Source organism: Phascolarctos cinereus, unplaced genomic scaffold (genome assembly GCF_003287225.1).
Source record: "Phascolarctos cinereus isolate Bilbo 61053 unplaced genomic scaffold, phaCin_HiC Scaffold_4;HRSCAF=312, whole genome shotgun sequence".
NCBI classification, from domain to species: domain Eukaryota; kingdom Metazoa; phylum Chordata; class Mammalia; order Diprotodontia; family Phascolarctidae; genus Phascolarctos; species Phascolarctos cinereus.
The window spans coordinates 16,206,556-16,233,039 of NW_027555847.1; the positions used below are offsets into that span (position 1 = coordinate 16,206,556).

The 26,484-nt window shown below is 37.0% G+C and overlaps 1 protein-coding gene across 22 annotated transcripts in view; it reads left to right on the forward strand.

The window, feature by feature from the left end:
- GOLGA4 (golgin A4) overlaps nucleotides 1–26,484 on the forward strand; it is a 151,342-nt gene that overhangs the window by 17,095 nt on the left and 107,763 nt on the right. For 12 of the 22 annotated variants that reach the window (XR_013485786.1, XR_013485795.1, XM_020979528.2 and 9 more), the window contains exons 3-5: nucleotides 79–177; nucleotides 4,789–4,854; nucleotides 10,531–10,590. The exons of 1 other annotated variant lie outside the window; for it this stretch is intronic. Coding sequence is in view for 11 of the 21 variants with exons in the window: in XM_020979528.2 (XP_020835187.1) it covers nucleotides 79–177; nucleotides 4,789–4,854; nucleotides 10,531–10,590 (225 nt within the window). In the remaining 10 variants the exon portion in view is untranslated. The remainder of the gene's footprint in view (nucleotides 1–78; nucleotides 178–4,788; nucleotides 4,855–10,530; nucleotides 10,591–26,484) is intronic. 9 more of the 22 variants (XR_013485787.1, XR_013485792.1, XR_013485794.1 and 6 more) reach the window with 3 other exon arrangements.

Genomic DNA, 26,484 nt, shown 5'->3' on the forward strand with positions numbered 1-26,484 from the left:
TATATCATGCTTTTATGATTTGTTTTTTCATTATGTGTTTTGTTTTCATATTCTTATTTATTGCACTGAATGAAACAGCTTCTTGCTGGGATTTTAGCAGAGCCTGCTTTTCTCTCTGAGTATACTATCTTTGCTTTGGATTCCTCCAAACAACCCAAACCACAGATTGCCTGTGTGGTGAGTCCTGCCACCCCTTTCAGCACTTCCTTTGGGGAGAAGAAAAGTGTGGTAATAACAGAAGGCGAACCTAACGAATGCTGCTTAGCCCCTCTCTGAGGTGTCTTCCATTACTGGTTGCTAATCATGCGCTAAAGATCAGAGAGTAATAACTAGCTGAATGCTTATGGCTCATGGGCTGTGTGGTGTCTTTTAACATTAAAAAAAAATAACATTGCTTTTATTTTATAGACTAGAATTAAATTGTCTTGACCTCTAAATCATCTTCCATGTACAGTGTTAGTTCATTACCTAAAATTAATATGCACTGCTTGAAATCTATGTGTTTTTGATGTAGATGTTCAAGAATGCTTTCTGAAGTGATTTATGTTTTAAGGAAAAAGTGAAATACTGGGTATAAATTGATAATGTATCATAGAATCACTGAATTTGAAAGTTGGGAGGAACTTTAGCAGTCATTCAGTTCAACCCTTCCATAACATCTGGAGCAAGGGGTCTTCCAGGTTTTTCTTGGAGAACTCTAGGGAGGAGGAGCCCCTCACTTCTCAATATCCAGGTAACACCAGACTGTAGACAAGACAACATTGGAATAATTCAGTGCACCTCTTTGGAAGAGGAGTCACTTTCTGGGTTTCAAATAGCATTAAAATTCTGAAATTTCTTTTTATTATTTTTTTCCACGGGATAGTTTATTAGCATTTTGAAGTTCATGTTGTGTTTTTATGTAGGGACAAAGGGATTTTCTTTTAAACATTTTCATAATTATCTGGCAGGTTCTTAAATTTACCAGAAAAGCAAAATTTAAGGAAGATGTTTAATGTTTCTGTTTGATTAGCAATGACTGAAAACAACATTCTCTTTGTTTTCTTGTTTGCTTTTAAAGGGAAAACAGAGAATTGAGCTCTACTCCAGTAAGGAGTAAACAAACAAAAACACAACATTGATTGCTTAGAATCATGGAATCTTGTTCTAAAGTTGGAGGTTTGATATTAGTTGCTGTTACTTCTGATAGTAGCACGTCCCTCTGCCAATTTGAGTTTATTTAGTCAAGACTTGGCCTAGCACATATGGGACCAGCATGCTGATTGTTTCCTGATTTGCTTATAGATGAAGAGGCTTAGAGTGAGATTTCTCTCGACTGACTGATAAAGTTCTTTTTACTTAGGGGGCATTGCTATAAAAGAACACTGAACATTCATCATTTGTGAAAGGAAGACCAGAGAAGTGTTACAAAGTATTTTAGAGAAGTGGACACACTCATGCTCACATTGCTTCCCCCCTCCCCCCCATCCCCAGTTATTATTTTTAGGCACATCTAGAGACAATAAGTCCTAACTGCTAAACAGAAGTCTTGAACTGCTGTAATGAATAGGTTAGAATTTATCATGAACCTATTTTAAACTACAATGGTACATATTTTACAGTGGAACATATTTTAAAATACAGTGCTCAGATGATATGGAAAGTGCCTGAGAACTGCTTATTGTGGGGGCTCAGCCTCACCATTATGTTCCTCGAGTCATTGATTTGTCCAAAAAATCCTTTCCACAGAGAACAGAAAGGAGAACCTTTGGCTTAAGCTTATGTCTGTATTAGAAAATTCAGACAGAGCCAAATGTGAAGTAAAATGGGTTTGGCCCAACTCCTTCTCATCTGCCCAACTCCTGTTAATGTTTGGATAATTGTAACTTACTGTGTTCACTGTCTAGCTACCTTTTCTGATTTCCAGAATTAATGGGAAAGCCTCCAAAAATTTCCTTCCGTAAAGTCTAAAAAAACTCAAGCACAGACAAAATATATAAATATAGAACTTTGCCTTTATGAGCCAGCAGAGCTTGGAAAGTGTTTGTAATTTGGAGAACTTTTCTATAAATTTGGGTTTGTAAGATTGTCTGTGTACAAAGATCATTACTGTACTTATTTATAGATGCTAACCAGCAAAACATTTGAGCTAACCAGATTGTATTCTTTTTTTTTTTTTTTTTGGTGAGGCAATGGGGTTAAGTGACTTGCCCAGGGTCATCCAGCTAGTAAGTGACAAGTGTCTGATGCTGGATTTGAACTTAGGTCCTTCTGACTCCAAGGCCAGAGCTCTATCCACTGCACCACCTAGCTGCCCCCGGATTGTATTGTTTGGTTTTTTTTTTTGGTCTAGGCAGTGGGGTTAAGTGACTTGACCAGGGTCACACAGCTGGTGTTATGTGTCTGAGACCGTATTTGAACTCAGGTCTTCCCGAATCCAGGACTGGTACTCTCTCCACTGCACCACCTAGCTGCCCCTAGATTGTATTCTTAATGAGAAAACCAGTAGCAGGTTGGTAAATAGTCACCGTTTTTCATCTAATATACAATTTAAAAAAAGATGGAAGAGGAAACTGAATTTGTACTTTTTTCCTCAAATTTATAATTAGTCACAATAGTGATCAAATATATAGTTGAATAAATTCTTCCTTTTTAGCTGGAAACAGATTCACATATAAGAGATAATTAAAAGAGATCTTGTCTAGTTATCTGATCTACATCCCTCATCTTGCAGGTGAAGTGACTCACAAGGGTCAGACAGGTAGCTTTACCACTAGAACAAGCTGTCTTTCTGGTTTATATTCAGCTGTCATGGGAAGTACTGTCATGTGGTTAACAAAGCACTATTTTTTTTCTTTATTTTTTTTAAAGTTAATTTATTTTGATTTATCAACAATCACTTCCATATGCTTTTGAGTTTAAAATTTTTCTCCCCCTTTCTCCCCACCACCTTCGCGAAGACAGTGCACAATCTGATATAGGCTATACATATACATTCCTATTAAACATTTTCACAACTATTTTGGAAATTCTTTTGTAGGTTTCTTTGTATTTATTGCACAGCTGAGCGCATGACAGCATCCTTAGAGGTCAAGTAGTCTAATTTTACTAAGGAAATTGAGTCTCAGAGAAGATAATTGGCCTGGACAAAGCCTGAACACGTTTGAGGGAAGATTTCGAACGAGGCTCCTGCCTCCTAATTTTACTGTTGCTATACTGCATAGGCTCTCCTGATGTCATGTTTTGGAATAGACATAAGACTTCTTTATTTCTTTGTATGAATCATCTTCCTCCTCCAATATTAGTCACATCATTTAATCATGTTAAAAGAAGCCTTTTCTTAACATGACAGATAATTTTCTTTTTATTGAGGTTTAAATTGCCCACCCAAGTTGTTTTTAAGAGTCTGAGTATCCAGTGAGTGGGAGATTTGCTGGTTTATGAAGCATTTTGAATTTGTTGGGATATATGTATATATATCCCATATTAGTGTATGGAAAATGCCACTGCAGCATACAGGAGTAGGGGCTCCCCATATAACATGGTTTTCTGTTTTATTTGGCTTTTCCTCATGGCTGATGGGGTAGGTAGACCAAAGGAAGATGAAAGTTTATTCATGTGATGCTGCCTTCCAGATTTCTTTACTAGCTACTTTCTGAAGGAGGCATCTGAGTTAAGAAATTCCCTGTGATGCTTTGTGTAGTATGGTGCTCAGCCCCTTTCCTTGTTGTGCGCCCCTCATCAACTGGCTCACAAGTGAGCTCTGAAAAAGTGTTTGGTAAAATATGGAAACATTGAAGTCCAGGTTCATTACCTACTGCGTCCAAGGCGGAGCACCGCTGTGCTGTGTGGCTTTTGTTTTCATGATCATGGAGCTTAGGCAAAATTATTTCTCATTGATATATACATGTATATGTGTCATATCTCGAACTGGAATATAACAAATCAAAATATAGTTTAGTGAAAAAAATTCTTTTTTCATAAGGGAACAAGGTGAAATAGTATAAGAAATAAAACTTTCATTTAGTAACTGTACCATTTTATATATGATTTAGACTCAATGCCCAGTATTTGGGAGTACTTAAATTTCATTACAAAAAAAAAAAGACCTCTTTAGACATTTTTCAGTGTAATGCAGTTGCTAAAGTGTTATTTGATCTGGGGGCACATCGTTTCGTAGTTAAATTTCAGTCATAAGAACTGTAAAATCTTCTAGACATCGACAAGTCTTTCTTTTGTGAGTCAGTGGAAATGCTTTGCATACATAGTTTTTTTTTCCCATTAGTAATTTCTATTTCTTGTACACTGTCAGTTTCAAACTTATTTGTATAAATATTTTTCCTTTTTATTCTCTTTTTTGGTGTGGACTTAACAGCTCAAGGAAAGGTAATTTGCATTGTATATTATGATAGGTAAATGTTGACATTACCAGTATTTTCTATCATATGTATCTATCCTTTATAGTATTCTATCAAAATGATTTTTTTGCAACTTTATGTTCTTATTTTGGGCGAACAGCCTTAACAAAAGAATCAGGATGCCCATCGTGTGATAACGTGAGTGTAAAGGTTGCTCTACTAATCCCTTTATTATATATAATCTATGTTAAAAGCTGAATTTTCTAGTACTCACCACACTAGCTTTGGCTTGCATGAAAGCATTATAATTAATAATAATTAAAACAATTTTTTTTACTAAATATGTGTATTATGCTGTAGAATTTAGATGTTGTTGCTTTTACAGGTCAGAGAAATTTTTTAAATATTTTTCTTGTTTTCCTTAGCTTTCCATTTTCCTGTCTTTTTGCAGACTGCATCTAGCTACATGCCTGAGAAACCAGCTGACTGCATTAATGGAAATGAACCAGCTCCTCAGGTCTGTTCCCTTCCACTGCCTTTTAAACAGCAGCTTAAAGAGGCACAGCACTGTTGGTTTTTTTCATGGTAGACTTTGTGGAGAAAAAGGTGGTCAAATAATCAACTCCATATGTACTGTGATACTGTTAGGCTTCCATGTTAGTCTTCTGAATCATCCACAGATATAAAAGTAAAAGCTCCAATCATCCGTGATTATGAGCATCTGCAGTGGTTTCCAGGGCAACCAGGAGAGCCTGCCGCAGCTCACGTGGACTTGAATGTGATGTTGGAAGAGGAGGTGGAATCAACATGTTTTCTTGGAAAAAGCCCTAAGAACAATGAGATTGGGATTTCTGTTAAAAGACATTTTAGGGAACATACATTTTAAAATCAAAGGAAATGTCATTTTGCTTTGATTTTGATAAAAAAAAAATTAGAAAGTTTGCTTCAGCCAATTTCACCCTACTGATTTTATGTTCTCTAAGCACTCCCCTCCCCCTGCCAGAAGCTGCTCCTCCCCTTTGCAGTATTCTGATTCCTGTTGTTTCTTTCTTTGTTTCTGTATTTTTTCTCCAAAAAGGCATAAGATTTTTGCCCTTTGTTTTCTTTGAGTGATAACCTCCCCAGCATTGATTGTTTCCCCCTTCTCATATAATTATGTTCACCCTAAGATAGACTTGGGATGTTAATTAAGAGCCGGTGTTTCAGGGGAAGTGTCAGTAATGTAGAAGAACACTTACAAAGTATCTGTTAACCTGAGTTCCCTTAGCTAAAAAAGAGTAGGCTACCTCACCGTTTTTATGGCACATTGCAGGTATTTAATGTTAACACTTGAATATCCTGTGTGTAAAATGACAGGAGAGATTGAAAAGCCCTTGAACAATAAGATTCAAAAAACCTTAAATAGTTAGCCCTAAATGAATACAAGGCAGTGCCAACCAATAATGTTGTGGTTGTTTAGAAGAGATTTAGTTGAAGTGAAGAGAGATGGTTTTTGGTATAAGAAAAGCTCACTTTTGGCGAACTCAGCTCTCTGGCAAGCAGCGGTTGCTGAGCACCCCAGATCTCTGCCACAGTCTCTACAATAAACTCATGTACTTTATTGATAGAGAGACCCTTTAGGCCCTTACCCAGTGCCTGTGTGCAGCAGCATAACAGATAAAATAGGACTGATTAAAAGCTACAGGTGAAAGTGGACAGTCTTCTATAGGCAGGCAGAAACAATTTTGAAAAGACATTTTAGTGAGGATACATTTTAAAACCAAAGGAAATTTCTGGTTCTTTGATTTGGGTAAAAAAAAGAGAAAGTTTGCTTCAGCCATTTTCATCCTATTGATTTTCTGGTCTCTACTGCCTCCCCTCTCCTTGCCAGAAGCTGCTCCTCCCCTTTGCAGTATTCTGATTCCTGATCTTTCTTTCTTTCTTTCTTTCTTTCTTTCTTTCTTTCTTTCTTTCTTTCTTTCTTTCTTTCTTTCTTCCTTCCTTCCTTCCTTCCTTCCTTCCTTCCTTCCTTCCTTCCTTCCTTCTTCCTTCCTTCCTTCCTTCCTTCCTTCCTTCCTTCTTTCTTTCTTTCTTTCTTTCTTTCTTTCTTTCTTTCTTTCTTTCTTTCTTTCTTTCTTTCTTTCTTTCTTTCTTTCTTTCTTTCTTTCTCCCTGCCTTCCTGCCTTCCTTCATTTCTGCCTTCCTGCCTTCCTTCTTTCTTTTTTCAAAAAGGCATAATATTTTTGGCCTTTGTTTTCTTTGACTGATAACCTCCCTAGTCTTGATTGTTTCTCCCTTCTCATATAATGGGGAGCAGCAATATCTTCACCCTAAGGTTGACTTGGGATGTTAATTAAGAGCTGGTGTTTGAGGTCAGATGTTAGTAATGCAGAAGAACACTTATGAGGTATCTCTTTGCATGAATTCCCTTAGATAAAGACTAGGCTGCCTCAAAGTTTTTCTGACACATTTCAAGTATTTAATGTTTAACACTTGATTATCCTGTGTATAAAATGACAGGAGAGATAGAAAAGAGCTTGAACAAGAAGATTCAAAAAATCTTGAATAATTTGCCCTAAAAGAATAAAATGCAGTGCCAGCCAATAATGTTGTGGTTGTTTAGAAGAGATTAGGTTGAAGTGAAGAGAGATGGTTTTTGGTATAATAAAAGGACTCTTTTGCAGAACTCGGCTTTCTGGCAAGCAGCTGGTGCTGAACAGCCTAGATCTCTGCCAGTCTCTACAATAAGTTCATGTACTTTATTGTTGGGGAGACCCTTTAGGTCCTCACTCAGTGCCTGTGTGCAACAGCATAACAGATAAAATAGGACTGATTGAAAGCTACAAGTGAAAGTTGAGAGTCTTATATGTGCAGGGAGAAATAATATTGAAAAGACCTTTTAGTGAAGATACATTTTTAAACGAAAGAAAATTTCCGTTTCTTTGATTTTGGTAAAAAAAAAATTTTAGAAAATTTGCTTTAGCCATTTTCATCCTATTGATTTTCTGTTCTCTACTGCCTCCCCTCTCCTTGCCAGAAGCTGCTTCTCCCCTTTGCAGTATTCTGATTCCTGATGTTTCTTTCTTCCTTTTTTCTGGTTTTTTTTTCAAAAAGGCATAAGATTTTTGCCCTTTGTTTTCTTTGAGTGATATCCTCACTAGCCTTGATTGTTTCCCCCCTTCTCTTACAATGGGGGGTAATAGTATGTTCACCCTAAGATAGACTTGGGATATTAATTAAGAGCTGGTGTTTGAGGGGAAATGTTAGTAACGTAGAACACTTATAAGGTGTCTCTTTACTTGAATTTGCTTAGCTGAAAAAGGCTAGGCTAGTTCACAGTTTTTCTGGCACATTGCAGGTATTTAATATTTAACACTTGATTATCCTGTGTATAAAATGACAGGAGAGATAGAAAAGCCCTTGAACAATAAGATTCAAAAAATCTTGAATAAGTAGCCCTAAATGAATACAAGGCAGTGCCAACCAATAATATTGTGGTTGTTTCGAAGAGATTTAGGGGAAGTGGACAGAGATGCTTTTTGGCATAATAAAAGCATACTTTTCCAAGACTCAGCTGTCTGACAAAAAGCTGTTGCTGAACAGTGCAGATCTCTGCCAGTCTCTACAATAAGTTTATGTCCTCTATTGATACGGAAGGGAGACCCTTTAGGCTCTTACCCAGTGTCTGTGGGTAACAGTATAAGAGATAAAATAAAATAGATTAAAAGCTACAGGTGAAAGTGGGCAGTGTTCTATAGGCAGGCAGAAGTAATTTTGAAAAGACATTTTAGTGAGAATTCATTTCAAAAGCAAAGGAAATTTGTTTCTTTGATTTTGATAAAAAAAAAATGCAGAAAGTTTGCTTCAGCCATTTTAAGCCTGTTGATTTTCTGTTCTCTATTCCTTTCCTTCTCCTTGCCAGAAGCTGCTCCTCCCCTTTGCAGTATTCTGATTCCTGTTGTTTCTTCCTTTGTTTCTGTATTTTTTTCCAAAAATGCATGAGATTTTTGCCCTTTGTTGTCTTTGAATAATAACCTCACTACCCCTTATTGTTTCCCCCTTCTCATATAATGGGGAGCAGCAGTATGTTCACCCCAGTATACACTTGTAATGTTAATTATTAGCTGGTGCTTGAAGGGAAGTGTTAGTAATATAGAAGAACACTTATAAGGTATCTGTTTACCTGAATTCCCTTAGGTAAAAAAGAGTAGGCTACCTCACAGTTTGTTCGGCACATTTTGGTATTTAATGCTTAACACTTGATTATCCTGTGTATAAAATGACAGGAGAGATAGAAAAGTGCTTGAAAAATAAGATTAAAAAAATCTAGAATAGTTAACCCTAAACGAATACAAGGCACTGCCAACCCAGAATGTTGTGCTTGTTTAGAAGAGATTTAGTGGAAGTGAAGAGAGATGGTTTTTGGTATAATAAAAGCTCACTTTTGCAGAACGCAGCTCTCTGGAAATGAGGTGCTGCTGAACAGCCCAGATCTCTGTCACAGTCTCTACAACAAGCTCATATACTTTACAGATAGAGAGACCCTTGAGGCCCTTGCCCAGTGTCTGTGTGCAACAGCATAACAGATAAAATAGGACTGATTAAAAGCTACAGGTTAAAGTTGAGAGTCTTATATAGGTAGGTAGAAATAATATTGGAAAGACCTTTTAATGAAGATAAATTTTAAATGAAAGAAAATTTCTGCTTCTTTGATTTTGGTAAAAAGAAATGTTTTTAGAAAATTTGCTTTAGCCATTTTAATGGTATTGATTTTCTAGTCTCTACTGCCTCCCCTCTCCTTGCCAGAAGCTGCTCCTCCCCTTTGTAGTATTCTGATTCCTGATGTTTCTTTCTTTGTTTCTTTCTGTTTTTTTTTTTCAAAAAGGGATAAGATTTTTGGCCTTTGTTTTCTTTGAGTGATAACCTCACTAACCTTGATTGTTTCTCCCCTTCTCTTATAATGGGGAGTAATAGTATGTTCACCCTAAGATAGACTTGGGATGTTAATTAAGAGCTGGTGTTTGAGGGGAAATGTTAATAATGTAGAAGAACACTTATAAGGTATCTGTTTACCTGAGTTTACTTGGATAAAAAAGGCTAGGCTATCTCACAGTTTTTCTGGCACGTTGCAGGTATTTAATATTTAACACTTGATTATCCTGTGTATAAAATGACAGGAGAGATAGAAAAGCCCTTGAACAATAAGATTCAAAAAATCTTGAATAAGTAGCCCTAAATGAATACAAGGCAGTGCCAACCAGTAATGTTGTGGTTGTTTAGAAGGGATTTTGTTGAAGTGAAGAGATATAGTTTTTGGTATAATAAAAGCACACTTTTGGAGAAGTCAGTTCTCTGGCAAGCAGCTGTTGCTGAACAGTCCAGATCCCTGTCAAAGTCTCTACAATAACCTCATATACTTTATAGATAGAGATCCTTTAGGCCCTTACCTAGTACCTGTGGTATGGTATAGTATAGTATAGACCAGATCAAAAGCTACAGGTAAAAGTTGAGTGTCTTCCATGGGCAGGTAGAAATAAGTTTGAAAAGATATTTTAGTGAGGATTCATTTAAAACCATAGGAAATTTCTGTTTCTTTCACTGTGATAAAAAAAATGCAAAGATTTGCTTCAGCCATTTTCAGCCTGTTGATTTTCTGTTCCCTACTACCTCCCATCTCTTTGCCAGAAGATGCTCCTCCCCTTTGCAGTATTCTGATTCCTGATGTTTCTTTCTTTCTGTTTTTTTTTCCCCCCAAAAAATATAAGATTTTTGGCATTTGTTTTCTTTGAGTGATAACCTCCCTGGGCTTGATTGTTTCCCCCTTCTCATACAATGGGGTGCAGTAGTATGTTCACCCTAATATAGACTTGAGATATTAATTAAGAGCTGGTGTTTCAGGGGAAATGTTAGTAATGTACAAGAACACTTATAGGGTATCTGTTTACCTGAATTTCCTTAGCTAAAAATGACTAGGCAACCCCACAGGTTTTCTGGCACGTTTCAGGTATTTAATGTTTAACATTTGAATATCATGTGTATAAAATGAGAGGAGAGATAGAAAAGCCCTTGAACAATAATATTCAAAAAATCTACAAGAAGTAGCCCTAAATGAATACAAGGCAATGCCAACCAGTAATATTGTGGTTGTTTAGAAGAGATTGAGTGGAAGTGAACTGAGATGGTTTTTGGTATAATAAAAGCACTTTTTTTCCAGAACTTAGCCCTCTGGGAAGCAGCTGTTCTTGAACAACCCAGATCTCTGCTAGTCTCTACAGTAAGTTCATGTACTTTATTGATAGGATGACCCTTTAGGCCCCTACCCAGTTCCTATGTACAATAGCATAACAGATAAAATAGGACTGATGAAAAGCTACAGGTGAAAGTTGCGAGTCTTGTATAGGCAGGCAGAGATAGTATTCAAAAGATATTTTAGTGAAGATACATTTTTAAACCAAAGGCAAGTTCTGTTTCTTTGATTTTGGTAAAAAAAATTTTTTGAAAATTTGCTTTAGCCATTTTCATCCTATTGATTTTCTGGTCTCTACTGCCTCCCCTCTCCTTGCCAGAAGCTGCTCCTCCCCTTTGCAGTATTCTGATTCCTGTTGTTTCTTTTTTTTTCTCTATTTTTTTCCGATAAGACATAAGATTTTTGCCTTTGTTTCTTTAAGTGATAACCTCACTAGCCTTGATTGTTTCCCCCTTCTCATATAATGGGGTACAGCAATATGTTCACCCTAATATACACTTGAAATGTTAATTAAGAGCTGGTGTTTGAGGGGAAGTGGTAGTAATATAGAAGAACACTTATTAAGGTATCTGTTTACCTGAATTCCATAAGCTAAGAAAGACTAGGCTACCTCACACTTTGTCTGGCACACTGCAGGAATTTAATGTTTATCACTTGATTATCCTGTGTATAAAATGATAGGAGAGATAGAAAAGCACTTGAAAAATACGATTAAAAAAATCTTGAATAGTTAAGCCTTAAATGAATACAAGGCAGTGCCAACCCAGAATGTCATGCTTGTTTAGAAGGGATTTAGTGGAAGTGAAGACACGGTTTTTGGTATAAGAAAAGCTCACTTTTGCAGAACTCAGCTCTCTGGCAAGCACTGTGGCTGAAAATCCCACATCTTTGTCACAGTCTCTACAATAAACTGATACACTTTTTTGATAGGGGGACCCTTGAGGCCCTTGCCGAATGCCTGTGTGCATCAGAATAACAGATAAAATAGGACTGATTAAAAGGTACAGGTGAAAGTTGAGAGTCTTGTGTAGGCAGGTAGAAATAATATTGAAAAAACATGTTAATGAAGATACATTTTTCAACCAAAGGCAATTTGTGTTTTCTTTGATGTTGGAAAAAAAATTTTAGAAAATTTGCTTTAGCCATTTTCATTCTATTGATTGAGTTTCTGGTCTCTACTGCCTCCACTCTCCTTGCCAGAAGCTGCTCCTCCCCTTTGCATTGTTCTGATTCATGATCTTTCTCTTTCTTTCTTTCTTTCTTTCTTTCTTTCTTTCTTTCTTTCTTTCTTTCTTTCTTTCTTTCTTTCTTTCTCTCTCTCTCTCTCTCTCTTTCTTTCTCTCTCTCTTTCTTTCTTCTCTCTTCTTTCTTTCTTTCTTTCTTTCTTTCTTTCTTTCTTTCTTTCTTCTTTCTTTTTCTTTCTTTCTTTCTTTCTTTCTTTCTTTCTTTCTTTTCTTCTATGTTTTGTTTTCAAAAAGGCAGAAGATTTTTGCCCTTTGTTTTCGTTAAGTGATAACCTGAGTAGCCTTGATTGTTTCCCCCTTCTCATATAATGTGTAGTAGCAGTATGCTCACCCTAATATCGACTTGAGATGGTAATTAAGAGCCGGTGTTTCAAGGGAAATGTTAGTAATGTAAAAGAACACTTATAAGGTATCTCTTTACCTGAATTCCCTTAGCTAAAAAAGAGTAGTCTACCTCACAGTGTGTCTGGCCCAGTGTAGGTATTTAATGTTTAACAATTGATTATCCTGTGGAAAATATGAGAGGAGAGATGGAAAAGCACTTGAACAATAAGATTCAAGAAATCTTGAATAATTAGCCCTAAATGAATAGAAGACAGTGCCGACCAATAATGTTGGGGTTGTTTAGAAGAGATTTAGTTGACGTGAAGAGAGATGGTTTTTGGTATAAGAAAAGCTAAGTTTTGCAGAACGCAGCTCTCTGGCAACCAGCTGTGGCTGAAAAGCCCAGATATCTGTCACAGTCTCTACAATAAACCAATGTACTTTATTGATAGGGAGACCATTTAGGCCCTTACCCAGTGCCTGTGGGTAACAGCATAACAGATACGATACAACAGATCAAAGGGTACAGGTGAAAGTTGAGAGTCTTCTGTACACAAGAAAAAATATTACTGAGAAGACGTTTTAGTGAGGATACTTTTAAAAGCAAAATAAATTTCTCTTTCTTTCATTGTTATAGAAAAAAATGTGAAAATTTGCTTCAGCCATTTTCAGCCTGTTGATTTTCTGTGCCCTACTGCCTCCCCTCTCCTTGCCAGAAGCTGCTCCTCCCCTTTGCAGTATTCTGATTCCTGATGTTTCTTTCTTTTTTTTCTGTATTTTTTTCCAAAAAGGCATAAGATTTTTGGCCTTTTTTTCTTTGAATGATAACCTCCCTAGCCTTGATTGTTTCCCCTTTCTCATATAATGGGGTGCAGCAATATGTTCACCCTAATATAGACTTAAAATGTTAATTAAGAGCTGGTGTTTGGGGGGGAAGTAGTAGTAATGTAGAAGAACACTTATAAGGTGTCTGTTTACCTGAATTCCCCTACCTAAGAAAGACTAGGCTACCTCACAGTTTTTCTGGCACATTGCAGGTATTTAATGTTTATCACTTGATCATCTTGTGTATAAAATGACAGAAGAGATAGAAAAACAGTTGAAAAATAAGATTCAAAAAGTCTTGAATAGTTATCCCGAAATGAATACAAGGCAGTGCCAACCCAGAATGTCATGCTTGTTTAGAAGGGATTTAGTGGAAGTGAAGACACGGTTTTTGGTATAAGAAAAGCTCACTTTTGCAGAATGCAGCTCTCTGGCAACCAGGTACTGCTGAACAGCCCAGATCTCTGTCACAGTCTCTACAATAAGCTCATGTGCTTTATAGATAGAGCTACCCTTGAGGCCATTACCCAGTGCCTGTGGGTAAGAGCAAAATAGATGCAATAGAATAGATCAAAAGCTTCAGGTGAAAGTTGAGAGTCTTCCATAGGCAGGTAGAAATATTTTGAAAAGACATTTTAGTGAGAATACATTTTATAAAACCAAAGGAACTTTCTCTTTCTTTTATTTTGACAAAAAAAAAAGGAAAATTTGCTTCAGCCATTTTCAGCCTGTTGATTTTCTGTTCCCTACTGCCTCCCTTCTCCTTGCTAGAAGCTGCTCCTCCCTTTTGCAGTATTGTGATTCCTGATCTTTCTTTGTTTCTGTGTTTTTTTCCAAAAAAGCATCAGATTTTTGGTGTTTGTTTTCTTTGAGTGATAACCTCACTACCCTTGATTGTTTGCCCCTTCTCATATAATGGGGAGCAGCAGTATGTTCACCCCAGTATACACTTGGAAAGTTAATGAAGAGCTGGTGCTTGAGGGGAAGTGTTAGTAATGTGGAAGAACACTTATAAGGTAGCTGTTTACCTGAATTCCCTTAGTTAAAAAAGAGTATTCTACCGCACAGTTTGTGTGGTCCAGTGTAGGTATTTAATGTTGAACAGTTGCTTATACTGTGGAAAACATGACAAGAGAGGTAGAAAAGCACTTGAATAAGATTCAAAAAATCTTCAATAGTTAGCCCTAAATGAATACAAGGCAGTGCCAAGCAGTAATGTTTTGGTTGTTCAGAAGAGATTCATTTGAAGTGAATAGAGATGGTTTTTGGTGTAATAAAAGCACTGATTTCCAGAACTCAGCTGTTTGGCAAGCAGGTGTTGCTGAACAGCCCAGATGGCTGCCAGTCTCTACAATAAGTTCATGTAGTTTATTAATAGGGAGACCTTTTAGGCCCTTACCCAGTACCTGTGTGCAACAGCATAATAGATAAAATAGGACTGATTAAAAGCTACAGGTGAAAGTTGAGAGTCTCATATGGTCAGGGAGAAATAATATTGGAAAGACCTTTTATTGAAGATACATTTTTAAATGAAAGAAAATTCCTGCTCCTTTGATTTTGGTAAAAAAAAATTTAGAAAATTTGCTTTAGCCATTTTCATCCTATTGATTTTCTGTTCTCTACTGCCTCCCCCCTCCTTGACAGAAGGTGCTCCTCCCCTTTGCAGTATTCTGATTCCTGATGTTTCTTTCTTTGTTTCTTTCTGTTTTTTTTTTCCAAAAAGGCATAAGGTTTTTGGCCTTTGTTTTCTTTAAGTGATATCCTCACTAGCCTTGATTGTTTCCCCACTTCTCTTATAGCGGGGAGTGGTAGTATGTTCACCCTAAGATAGACTTCGGACGTTAATTAAGAGCTGGTGTTTGAGGGGAAATGTTAGTAATGTAGAGGAATACTTGTAAGGTGTCTGTTTACCTCAGTTTGCTTAGCTAATAAAGACTAGGCTGCCTCACAGTTTGTCTGGCACATTGCAGGTATTTAATGTTTAACACTTGATTATCCTGTGTATAAAATGACAGGAGAGATAGAAAAGTGCTTGAACAATAAGATTTAAAAAACCTTAAATAGTTAGCCCTAAATGAATACAAGGCAGTGCCAACCAATAATGTTGTGGTTGTTTAGAAGAGATTTAGTTGAAGTGAAGAGAGATGGTTTTTGGTATAAGAAAAGCTCACTCTTGGAGAACTCAGTTCTCTGGCAAGCAGCTGTTGCTTAACAGCACAGATTTCTGTCACAGTCTCTACAATAACCTCATGTACTTCATAGATAGAGAGACCCTTTAGGCCCTTACCTAGTACCTGTGGGTGAGAGCATCATAGATAGTACAGAATAGATCAGAAGCTACAGGTGAAAGTTGAGTGTCTTCCATAGGCAGGTAGAAATAATTTTGAAAAGATATTTTAGTGAGGATACATTTAAAACCAAAGGAAATTTCTGTTTATTTCATTGTGATTAAAAAAATGCAAAAATTTGCTTCAGCCATGTTCAGCTTGTTGACTTTCTGTTTCCTACTGCGTCCCCTCTCCTTGCCAGAAGCTGCTCCTCCCCTTTGCAGTATTCTGATTCCTGATGTTTCTTTCTTTCTGTTTTCTCCCCCCAAAATATAAGATTTTTGGCATTTGTTTTCTTTGAGTGATAACCTCTCTCAGCTTGATTGTTTCCCCCTTTTCATACAATGGGGTGCAGTAGTATGTTCACCCTAATATAGACTTGAGATGTTAATTAAGAGCTGCTGTTTAAGGGGAAATGTTAGTAATGTACAACAGCACTTATAAGGTATCTGTTTACCTGAATTTCCTTAGATAAAAATGTCTAAGATACCTCATAGTTTTTCCGCACGTTTCAGGTATTTAATGTTTAACACTTGAAGATCATGTTTATAAAATGAGAGGAGAGATAGAAAATCGCTTGAACAATAAGATTCAAAAAATCTTGAATAAGTAACCCTAAATGAATAAAAGGTAGTGCCAACCAATAATGTTGTGGTTGTTTAGAAGAGATTTAGTGGAAGTGAACAGAGATGGTTTTTGGTATAATAAAAGCCCACTTTTCCAGAGCTGAGCTCCCTGGGAAAAAGCTGTTGCTTAGCTGCCCAGATTTCTGTCACAGTCTCTACAATAAACTCATTTACTTCATTGATAGAGAGACACTTTAGGCCCTTACCCAGTGCCGGTGGGTAAAGCATGACAGATAAAACACAATAGATTAAAAGCTACAGGTGAAAGTGGCTGTCTTCTATAGGCAGGTAGAAACAATTTTGAAAAGACATTTTAGTGAGGATACATTTTAAAACCAAAGGAAATTTCTGTTTCCTTGATTTTGATGAAAAAAAATTGAGAAAGTTTGCTTCAGCCATTGTAAGCCTGTTGATTTTCTGTTCTGTATTCCTTTCCCTCCCCTTGCCAGAAGCTGCTCCTCCCCTTTGCAGTATTCTGATTCCTGGTGTTCCTTTCTTTGTCTTTTTTTCCAAAAAGGAGTAAGATTTTTGTTATTTGCTGTCTTTGAGTGATAATGTTATTAGACTTGATTGTTTACCCATTGTCATATAATGGGGAGAAGTCGTGTGTTCACCCGAAGATAGACTTGGAATATTAATTAAGAGCTGGTGTTTGAGGGGTAGTGTTAATAATGTAGAAGAGCCCTTATAAGGTATGTGTTTACCTGAATTTCCTTAGCTAATAAAGACTACACTACCTCACACTTTGTCTGGCACACTGCAGGTATTTAAATGTTTAACACTTGATTATCCTGTGTATAAAATGACAGGAGAGATAGAAAAGCCCTTGAACAATAAGATTCAAAAAATCTTGAATAAGTAGCCCTAAATGAATACAAGGCAGTGCCAGGCAGTAATGTTGTGGTTGTTTCGAAGAGATTTAGGGGAAGTGGACAGAGATGGTTTTTGGCATAATAAAAGCACACTTTTCCAAGACTCAGCTCTCTGAGAAAAAGGTGTTGCTGAACAGTGCAGATCTATGCCAGTCTCTACAATAAGTTCATGTCCTTTATTGATAGGGAGACACTTCAGGCTCTTACCCAGTGCTTGTGGGTAACAGCATAACAGATAAAATACAATAGATTAAAAGCTACAGGTGAAAGTTGAGAGTCTTCCTTAGGCAGGCAGAAATAATTTTGAAAAGATGTTCTAGTGAAGATATATTTTAAAACCAAAGGAAATTTCCTTTTCTTTGATTTTGAAAAAAAAAATGAGAAAGTTTGCTTTAGACATTTTCACGCTCTTGATTTTCTGTTTCCTCCTTCCTCCCCTCCCTTTTCCAGAAGCTGCTCCTGAGCTTTGCAATATACTGATTTTGATGTTTTTCCTTTCTCTGTTTTTTTCCAAAAAGGAATAAGATTTTTGGCTTTTGTTTTATTTGAGTGGTAAGTTCCCTAGCCTTTATTGTTTGCCTCTTCTCACATGATGGGGAGCAGCAGTATGTTCACCCTAATATAGACTTGAGATGTTAATTAAGGTCTGGTATTTAAGGGTAAATGTTAGTAATGTAGGAGAAAACTTATAAGGTATATGTTTATCTGAATTCCATTACCTAAAAAAGACCCGTCTACCTCACAGTTTGCCTGGCACATTGCAGGTATTCAATGTTTAACACTTGATTATCCCGTGTATAAAATGACAGGAGAGATAGAAAAGTGCTTGAGCAAGAAGATTCAAAAAATCTTGAATAATTAGCCCTAAATGAATACAAGGCAGTGCCAACCAATAATGTTGTGGTTGTTTAGAAGAGATTTAGTTTATGTGAACTGAGATGGTTTTTGGTATAAAAAAAGCACTCTTTTTCTGAGCTGAGCTCTGTGGCAAGCAGCTATTGCTCAATCGCCCAGATGTCTTGTTACAAAGTCTTTAGAATAAAGCCTAGTACTTTACTCATAGGGAGACCCTTTAGGACTTTATCCAGTGTCTGTGGGCAGCAGCATAACAGATAAAATAGGACTGATTAAAGGTATAGATGAAAGCTCAGAGTGTTCTATAGGCAGGCAGAAATAATTTTGAAGACATTTTAGTGAGGATATATTTTAAAAGCAAAGGAAATTTCTGTTTCTTTGATTTTGATAAAAAGAAAAAAATGAGAAAGTTTCTTTGAACCATTTTCTGCCTGTTGATTTTCTGGTCTCTCCTGCCTCACCTCTCCTTGCTAGAAGCTGCTCCTCCCCTTTGCAGTATTCTGATTGCTGATGTTTCTTTCTTTCTTTCTTTCTTTCTGTTTTTTTTCCAAAAAGCAATAAGATTTTCTTTGTTTTCGTTGAGTGATAAGCCCCCTAGCCTTGATTGTTTCCCCCTTCTCATATAATTATGTTCACCCTAAGAGAGACTTGGGATCTTAATTAAGAGCTGGTGTTTGAGGGGCAGTCTTAGTAATGTATAAGAACAGTTATAAGGTACCTGTTTAATAGAATTCTCATCCTTAGGTAAAAAAGACTAGGCTATCTCACAGTTTTTGTGGTGCATTGCAGGTATTTAATGTTTAACACTTGATTATCCTGTGTATAAAATGACAGGAGAGACAGAAAAGTGCTTGAACAATGAGATTCAACAAATCTTGAATAATTTGCCCTAAATGAATACAAGGGACTGCCAAGCTGTAATGTTGTGGTTGTGTAGAAGAGATTTAGTGGAAGTGAACAGAGATGGTTTTTGGCAGAATTAAAGGACACTTTTCCAGAACTCAGCCCCCTGGGAACCAGCTATTCATGAACAGCCCAAATCTCTGTCGAAAAGTCTGTGGAATAAACTGTGTGCAACAGCATAATAGATAAAATAGAATTGATTAAAAGGTACAGGTGAAAGTTGAGAGTCTTATATAGGCAGGTACAAATAATGTTGAAAGGACATTTTAGTTAAGATACATTTTTAAACCAAGAGAGATTTCCTTTTCTTTCATTTTGGTAAAAAAAAAATTTAGAAAATTTGTTTTAGCCATTTTCATCCTACTGAGTTTCTCGTCTCTACTGCCTCCCTCTCCTTGCCAGAAGCTGCTGCTCCCCTTTGCAGTTTTCTGATTCCTGATCTTTCTTTCTTTCTTTCTTTCTTTCTTTCTTTCCTTCTTTCTTTCTTTCTTTCTTTCTTTCTTTCTTTCTTTCTTTCTTTCTTTCTTTCTTTCTTTCTTTCTTTCTTTCTTTCTTTCTTTTCTTTCTTTCTTTCTTTCTTTCTTTCCCTTCCTCCCTTCCTCCCTTCCTCCCTTCCTTCCTTCCTTCCTTCCTTCCTTCCTTCCTTCCTTCCTTCCTTCCTTCCTTCCTTCCTTCCTTCTCTGTCTCTTTTTTTTTTCCCAAAAAGGCATAAGATTTTTGGCCTTTGTTTTCTTTGAGTGATAACCTGCCCAGCCTTGATAGTTTCCCCCTTCTCATAGAATGGGGAGCAGCAGTATGTTCACCCTAAGATAGATTTGGAGCATTATTTAAGGGCTGGTGTTTGAGGGGAAGTGTTAGTAATGTAGAAGAACACTTACAAGGTATGTGTTTACCTGAATTCCCTTAGCTACAAACGACCAGGGTACCTCACAGTTTGTCTGGCACATTGCAGGTATTTAATGTTTGACACTTGATTATCCTGTGTATAAAATGACAGGAGAGATAGAAAAGTGCTTGAACAGTGAGATTCGAAAAATGTTGAATAATTAGCCCTAAATGAATACAAGGCAGTGCCAATCAGTAATGTTGTGTTTGTTTAGAAGAAATTTAGTTTTCATGAACAGAGATGGTTTTTGATATAAAAAAAGCATTCTTTTCCAGAGCTGAGCTCTGTGGCAAGCAGCTATTGCTGAATCGCCCAGATCTCTGTCACAGAGTCTTTAGAGTAAAGCCTAGTACTTTATTGATAGGGAGACCCTTTAGGACTTTACCCAGTGCCTGTGTGCAACAGCATAAGAGATAAAATAGAACTGATTAAAGGTATAGGTGAAAGCTGAGAGTGTTGTATAGGTAGGCAGAAACAATGTTGAAAAGACATTTTAGTGAGGATACATTTTAAAAGCAAAGGAAATTTCTGTTGCTTTGATTTTGATAAGAAGAAAAAATGAGAAAGTTTCTTGGAACCATTTTCTGCCTGTTGATTTTCTGGTCTCTGCTGCCTCCCCTCTCCTTGCTAGAAGCTGCTCCTCCCCTTTGCAGTATTCTGATTCCTGATGTTTGCTTGTTTCTTTCTTTCTTTCTGCTTTTTTTTCCAAAAAGCAATAAGATTTTTGCCCTTTGTTTTTTTGAGTGGTAACCCCCCTAAAATTGATTGTTTCCACTTCCCATATAACTACGTTCACCCTGAGATAGACTTGAGATGTTAATTAAGAGCTGGTGTTTGAGGCAAAGTCTTAGTAATGTATAAGAACAGTTGTAAGGTATGTGTTTACCAGAATTTTCATCCTTAGGTAGAAAAGACTAGGCTACCTCACAGGTTTTGTGGTGCATTGCAGGTATTTAATGTTTGACACTTGATTATCCTGTGTATAAAATGACAGGAGAGATAGAAAAGTGCTTGAACAATGAGATTCCAAAAATCTTGAATAATTAGCCCTAAATGAATACAAGGCAGTGCCAATCAGTAATGTTGTGTTTGTTCAGAAGAAATTGAGTTTACATGAACAGAGATGGTTTTTGGTAGAATTAAAGGACACTTTTCCAGAACTCAGCCCCCTGGCAACCAGCTATTCCTGAACTGCCCTGATCTCTGTGGAAAAGTCTGTGCAATCAGCTGTGTGCAACAGCATAATAAATAAAATAGAACTGATTAAAAGGTACAGGTGAAAGTTGAGAGTCTTGTACAGGCAGGTAGAAATAATGTTGAAAAGACATTTTAGTTAAGATACATTTTTAAACCAAGGGAAATTTCCTTTTCTTTGATTTTGGTAAAAAAAAAGTTTAGAAAGTTTGTTTTAGCCATTTTCATCCTACTGATTTTCTGGTCTCTACTGCCTCCCTCTCCTTGCCAGAAGCTACTCCTCCCCTTTGCAGTTTTCTGATTCCTTCCTTCGTTCCTTCCTTCCTTCTCTGTCTCTTTTTTTTTCCCCACAAAGACATAAGATTTTTGGCCTTTGTTTTCTTTGAGTGATAACCTGCCCAGCCTTGATAGTTTCCCCCTTCTCATAGAAAGGGGAGCAGCAGTATGTTCACCCTGAGATAGATTTGGAGCATTATTTAAGGGCTGGTGTTTGAGGGGAAGTGTTAGTAATGTAGAAGAACACTTATAAGGTATGTGTTTACCTGAATTCCCTTAGCTACAAACGACCAGGGTACCTCACAGTTTGTCTGGCACATTGCAGGTATTTAATGTTCAACACTTTATTATCCTGTGTATAAAATGAGAGGAGAGATAGAAAATAGCTTGAGCAAGAAGATTCAAAAAATGTGGAATAATTATCCCTAAATGAATACAAGGCAGTGCCAACCAATAATGTTGTGGTTGTTTAGAAGAGATTTAGTTTACATGAACAGAGATGGTTTTTGATATAAAAAAAGCATTCTTTTCCAGAGCTGAGCTCTGTGGCAAGCAGCTATTGTTGAATCGCCCAGATCTCTGTCACAGAGTCTTTAGAGTAAAGCCTAGTACTTTATTGATAGGGAGACCCTTTAGGACTTTACCCAGTGCCTGTGTGCAACAGCATAGGAGATAAAATAGAACTGATTAAAGGTATAGGTGAAAGCTGAGAGTGTTGTATAGGTAGGCAGAAACAATTTTGAAAAGACATTTTAGTGAGGATACATTTTAAAAGCAAAGGAAATTTCTGTTTCTTTGATTTTGATAAAAAGAAAAAATGAGAAAGTTTCTTTGAACCATTTTCTGCCTGTTGATTTTCTGGTCTCTACTGCCTCCCCTCTCCTTGCTAGAAGCTGCTCCTCCCCTTTGCAGTATACTGATTGCTGATGTTTCTTTCTTTCTTTCTGTTTTTTTTCCAAAAAGCAATAAGATTTTTGCCCTTTCTTTTTGAATGGTAACCCTCCTAACGTTGATTGTTTCCCCCTTCTGATATCATTATGTTCACCCTGAGATAGACTTGAGATGTTAATTAAGAGCTGGTGTTTGAGGCAAAGTCTCAGTAATGTATAAGAACAGTTATAAGGTATGTGTTTACCAGAATTTCATGCTTAGGTAGAAAAGAGTAGGCTACCTCACAGGTTTTGTGGTGCATTGCAGGTATTTAATGTTTGACACTTGATTATCCTGTGTATAAAATGAGAGGAGAGATAGAAAAGTGCTTGAACAGTGAGATTCAAAAAATCTTGAATAATTAGCCCTAAATGAATACAAGGCAGTGCCAATCAGTAATGTTGTGTTTGTTTAGAAGAAATTTAGTTTACGTGAACAGAGATGGTTTTTTATAAAAAAAGCATTCTTTTCCAGAGCTGAGCTCTGTGGCAAGCAGGCATTGTTGAATCGCCCAGATCTCTGTCACAGAGTCTTTAGAATAAAGCCTAGTACTTTATTGATAGGGAAACCCTTTAGGACTTTACCCAGTGCCTGTCTGCAACAGCAAAAGAGATAAAATAGAACTGATTAACGGTATAGGTGAAAGCTGAGAGTGTTGTATAGGTAGGCAGAAACAATTTTGAAAAGACATTTTAGTGAGGATACATTTTAAAAGCAAAGGAAATTTCTGTTTCTTTGATTTTGATAAAAAGAAAAAATGAGAAAGTTTCTTGGAACCATTTTCTGCCTGTTGATTTTCTGGTCTCTGCTGTCTCCCCTCTCCTTGCTAGAAGCTGCTCCTCCCCTTTGCAGTGTTCTGATTCCTGATGTTTCTTTCTTTCTTTCTTTCTTTCTTGCATTCTTTCTTTCTTTCTTGCATTCTTTCTTTCTTTCTTTCTGTCTGTCTGTCTGTCTTTTCTTTCTGTTTTTTTCCAAAAAGCAATAAGATTTTTGTCCTTTGTTTTTTTGAGTGGTAACCCCCCTAACCTTCATTGTTTCCCCCTTCTGATATCATTATGTTCACCCTGAGATAGACTTGAGATGTTAATTAAGAGCTGGTGTTTGAGGCAAAGTCTCAGTAATGTATAAGAACAGTTATAAGGTATGTGTTTACCAGAATTTTCATGCTTCGGTAGAAAAGAGTAGGCTACCTCACAGGTTTTGTGGTGCATTGCAGGTATTTAATGTTTGACACTTGATTATCCTGTGTATAAAATGACAGGAGAGATAGAAAAGTGCTTGAACAATGAGATTCCAAAAATCTTGAATAATTAGCCCTAAATGAATACAAGGCAGTGCCAATCAGTAATGTTGTGTTTGTTTAGAAGAAATTGAGTTTACATGAACAGAGATGGTTTTTGGTAGAATTAAAGGACACTTTTCCAGAACTCAGCCCCCTGGCAACCAGGTATTCCTGAACTGCCCTGATCTCTGTGGAAAAGTCTGTGCAATCAACTGTGTGCAACAGCATAATAAATAAAATAGAACTGATTAAAAGGTACAGGTGAAAGTTGAGAGTCTTGTACAGGCAGGTAGAAATAATGTTGAAAAGACATTTTAGTTAAGATACATTTTTAAACCAAGGGAAATTTCCTTTTCTTTGATTTTGGTAAAAAAAAAGTTTAGAAAATTTGTTTTAGCCTTTTTCATCCTACTGATTTTCTGGTCTCTACTGCCTCCCTCTCCTTGCCAGAAGCTACTCCTCCCCTTTGCAGTTTTCTGATTCCTTCCTCCTCCTCCTCCTCCTTCCTTCCTTCCTTCCTTCCTTCCTTCCTTCCTTCCTTCCTTCCTCCTTCCTCCCTCCCTCCTCCCTCCTTCCCCCCTTCCCTTCCTTCCTTCCTTCCTTCCTTCCTTCCTTCCTTCCTTCCTTCCTTCCTTCCTTCCTTCCTTCCTTCCTTCCTTCCTTCTCTGTCTCTCTTTTTTTTTCCCAAAAAGGCATAAGATTTTTGGCCTTCGTTTTCTTTGGGTGATAACCTGCCCAGCCTTGATTGTTTCCCCCTTCTCATAGAATGGGCAGTAGCAGTATGTTCACCCTGAGATAAACTTGGGATGTTAATGAAGAGCTGGTGTTTGAGGGGCAGCCTTAATAATGTATAAAAACAGTTATAAGGTATCTGTTTACCAGAATTCTCATCCTTAGGTAAAAAAGACTATGCTGTCTCACAGTTTTTGTGGTGCATTGCAGTTATTTAATGTTTAGCACTTGATTATCCTGTGTATAAAATGACAGGAGAGTTAGAAAAGTGCTTGAACAGTGAGATTCCAAAAATCTTGAATAATTAGCCCTAAATGAATACAAGGCAGTGCCAATCAGTAATGTTGTGTTTGTTTAGAAGAAATTGAGTTTACGTGAACAGAGATGGTTTTTGGTATAAAAAAAGCATTCTTTTCCAGAGCTGAGCTCTGTGGCAAGCAGGTATTGCTGAATCACCCAGATCTCTGTCACAGAGTCTTTAGAATAAAGCCTAGTACTTTATTGATAGGGAGACCCTTTAGGACTTTACCCAGTGCCTGTGTGTAACAGCATAAGAGATAAAATAGAACTGATTAAAGGTATAGGTGAAAGCTGAGAGTGTTGTATAGGTAGGCAGAAACAATTTTGAAAAGACATTTTAGTGAGGATACATTTTAAAAGCAAAGGAAATTTCTGTTTCTTTGATTTTGATAAAAAGAAAAAATGAGAAAGTTTCTTGGAACCATTTTCTGCCTGTTGATTTTCTGGTCTCTACTGTCTCCCCTCTCCTTGCTAGAAGCTGCTCCTCCCCTTTGCAGTATTCTGATTCCTGATGTTGTTTGTTTGTTTGTTTTTTGTTTGTTTGTTTGTTTTCTTTTTCTTTCTTCTTTCTTTCTTTCTTTCTTTCTTTCTATCTTTCTGTCTGTCTGTCTGTCTGTCTGTCTTTCTTTCTTTCTTGCCTTCTTGCTTTCTTGCTTTCTTGCTTTCTTGCTTTCTTGCTTTCTCTTTCTTTCTTTCTTTCTCTCTCTTTCTTTCTTTCTTTCTCTCTCTCTTTCTTTCTTCCTTTCTTTCTTTCTTGCTTTCTTTCTTTCTTTCTTGCTTTCTTGCTTTCTTGCTTTCTTTCTTTCTTGCTTTCTTTCAGTTTTTTTCCAAAAAGCAATGAGATTTTTGTCCTTTGTTTTTTTGAGTGATAACCCCCCTAACCTTGATTGTTTCCCCCTTCTGATATCATTATGTTCACCCTGAGATAGACTTGAGATGTTAATTAAGAGCTGGTGTTTGAGGCAAAGTCTCAGTAATGTATAAGAACAGTTATAAGGTATGTGTTTACCAGAATTTTCATGCTTAGGTAGAAAAGAGTAGGCTACCTCACAGGTTTTGTGGTGCATTGCAGGTATTTAATGTTTGACACTTGATTATCCTGTGTATAAAATGACAGGAGAGATAGAAAAGTGCTTGAACAATGAGATTCCAAAACTCTTGAATAATTAGCCCTAAATGAATACAAGGCAGTGCCAATCAGTAACGTTGTGTTTGTTTAGAAGAAATTGAGTTTACATGAACAGAGATGGTTTTTGGTAGAATTAAAGGACACTTTTCCAGAACTCAGCCCCCTGGCAACCAGCTATTCCTGAACTGCCCTGATCTCTGTGGAAAAGTCTGTGCAATCAGCTGTGTGCAACAGCATAATAAATAAAATAGAACTGATTAAAAGGTACAGGTGAAAGTTGAGAGTCTTGTACAGGCAGGTAGAAATAATGTTGAAAAGACATTTTAGTTAAGATACATTTTTAAACCAAGGGAAATTTCCTTTTCTTTGATTTTGGTAAAAAAAAAGTTTAGAAAATTTGTTTTAGCCATTTTCTTCCTACTGATTTTCTGGTCTCTACTGCCTCCCTCTCCTTGCCAGAAGCTACTCCTCCCCTTTGCAGTTTTCTGATTTCCTTCCTTCCTTCCTTCCTTCCTTCCTTCCTTCCTCCCTCCCTTCCTTCCTTCCTTGCTTCCTTCCGTCCCTTCCTCCCTTCCTCCCTTCCTCCCTTCCTCCCTTCCTTCCTTCCTTCCTTCTCTGTCTCTCTTTTTTTTTCCCCAAAAAGGCATAAGATTTTTGGTTTTTGTTTTGTTTGAGTGATAACCTGCCCAGCCTTGATAGTTTCCCCCTTCTCATAGAATGGGGAGCAGCAGTATGTTCACCCTAAGATAGATTTGGAGCATTATTTAAGGGCTGGTGTTTGAGGGGAAGTGTTAGTAATGTAGAAGAACACTTACAAGGTATGTGTTTACCTGAATTCCCTTAGCTAAAAACGACCAGGGTACCTCACAGTGTGTCTGGCACATTGCAGGTATTTAATGTTTAACACTTGATTATCCTGTGTATAAAATGATAGGAGAGATAGAAACGTGCTTGAACAGTGAGATTCGAAAAATGTTGAATAATTAGCCCTAAATGAATACAAGGCAGTGCCAATCAGTAATGTTGTGTTTGTTTAGAAGAAATTTCGTTTACGTGAACAGAGATGGTTTTTGATATAAAAAAAGCATTCTTTTCCAGAGCTGAGCTCTGTGGCAAGCAGGTATTGCTGAATCGCCCAGATCTCTGTCACAAAGTCTTTAGAGTAAAGCCTAGTACTTTATTGATAGGGAGACCCTTTAGGACTTTACCCAGTGCC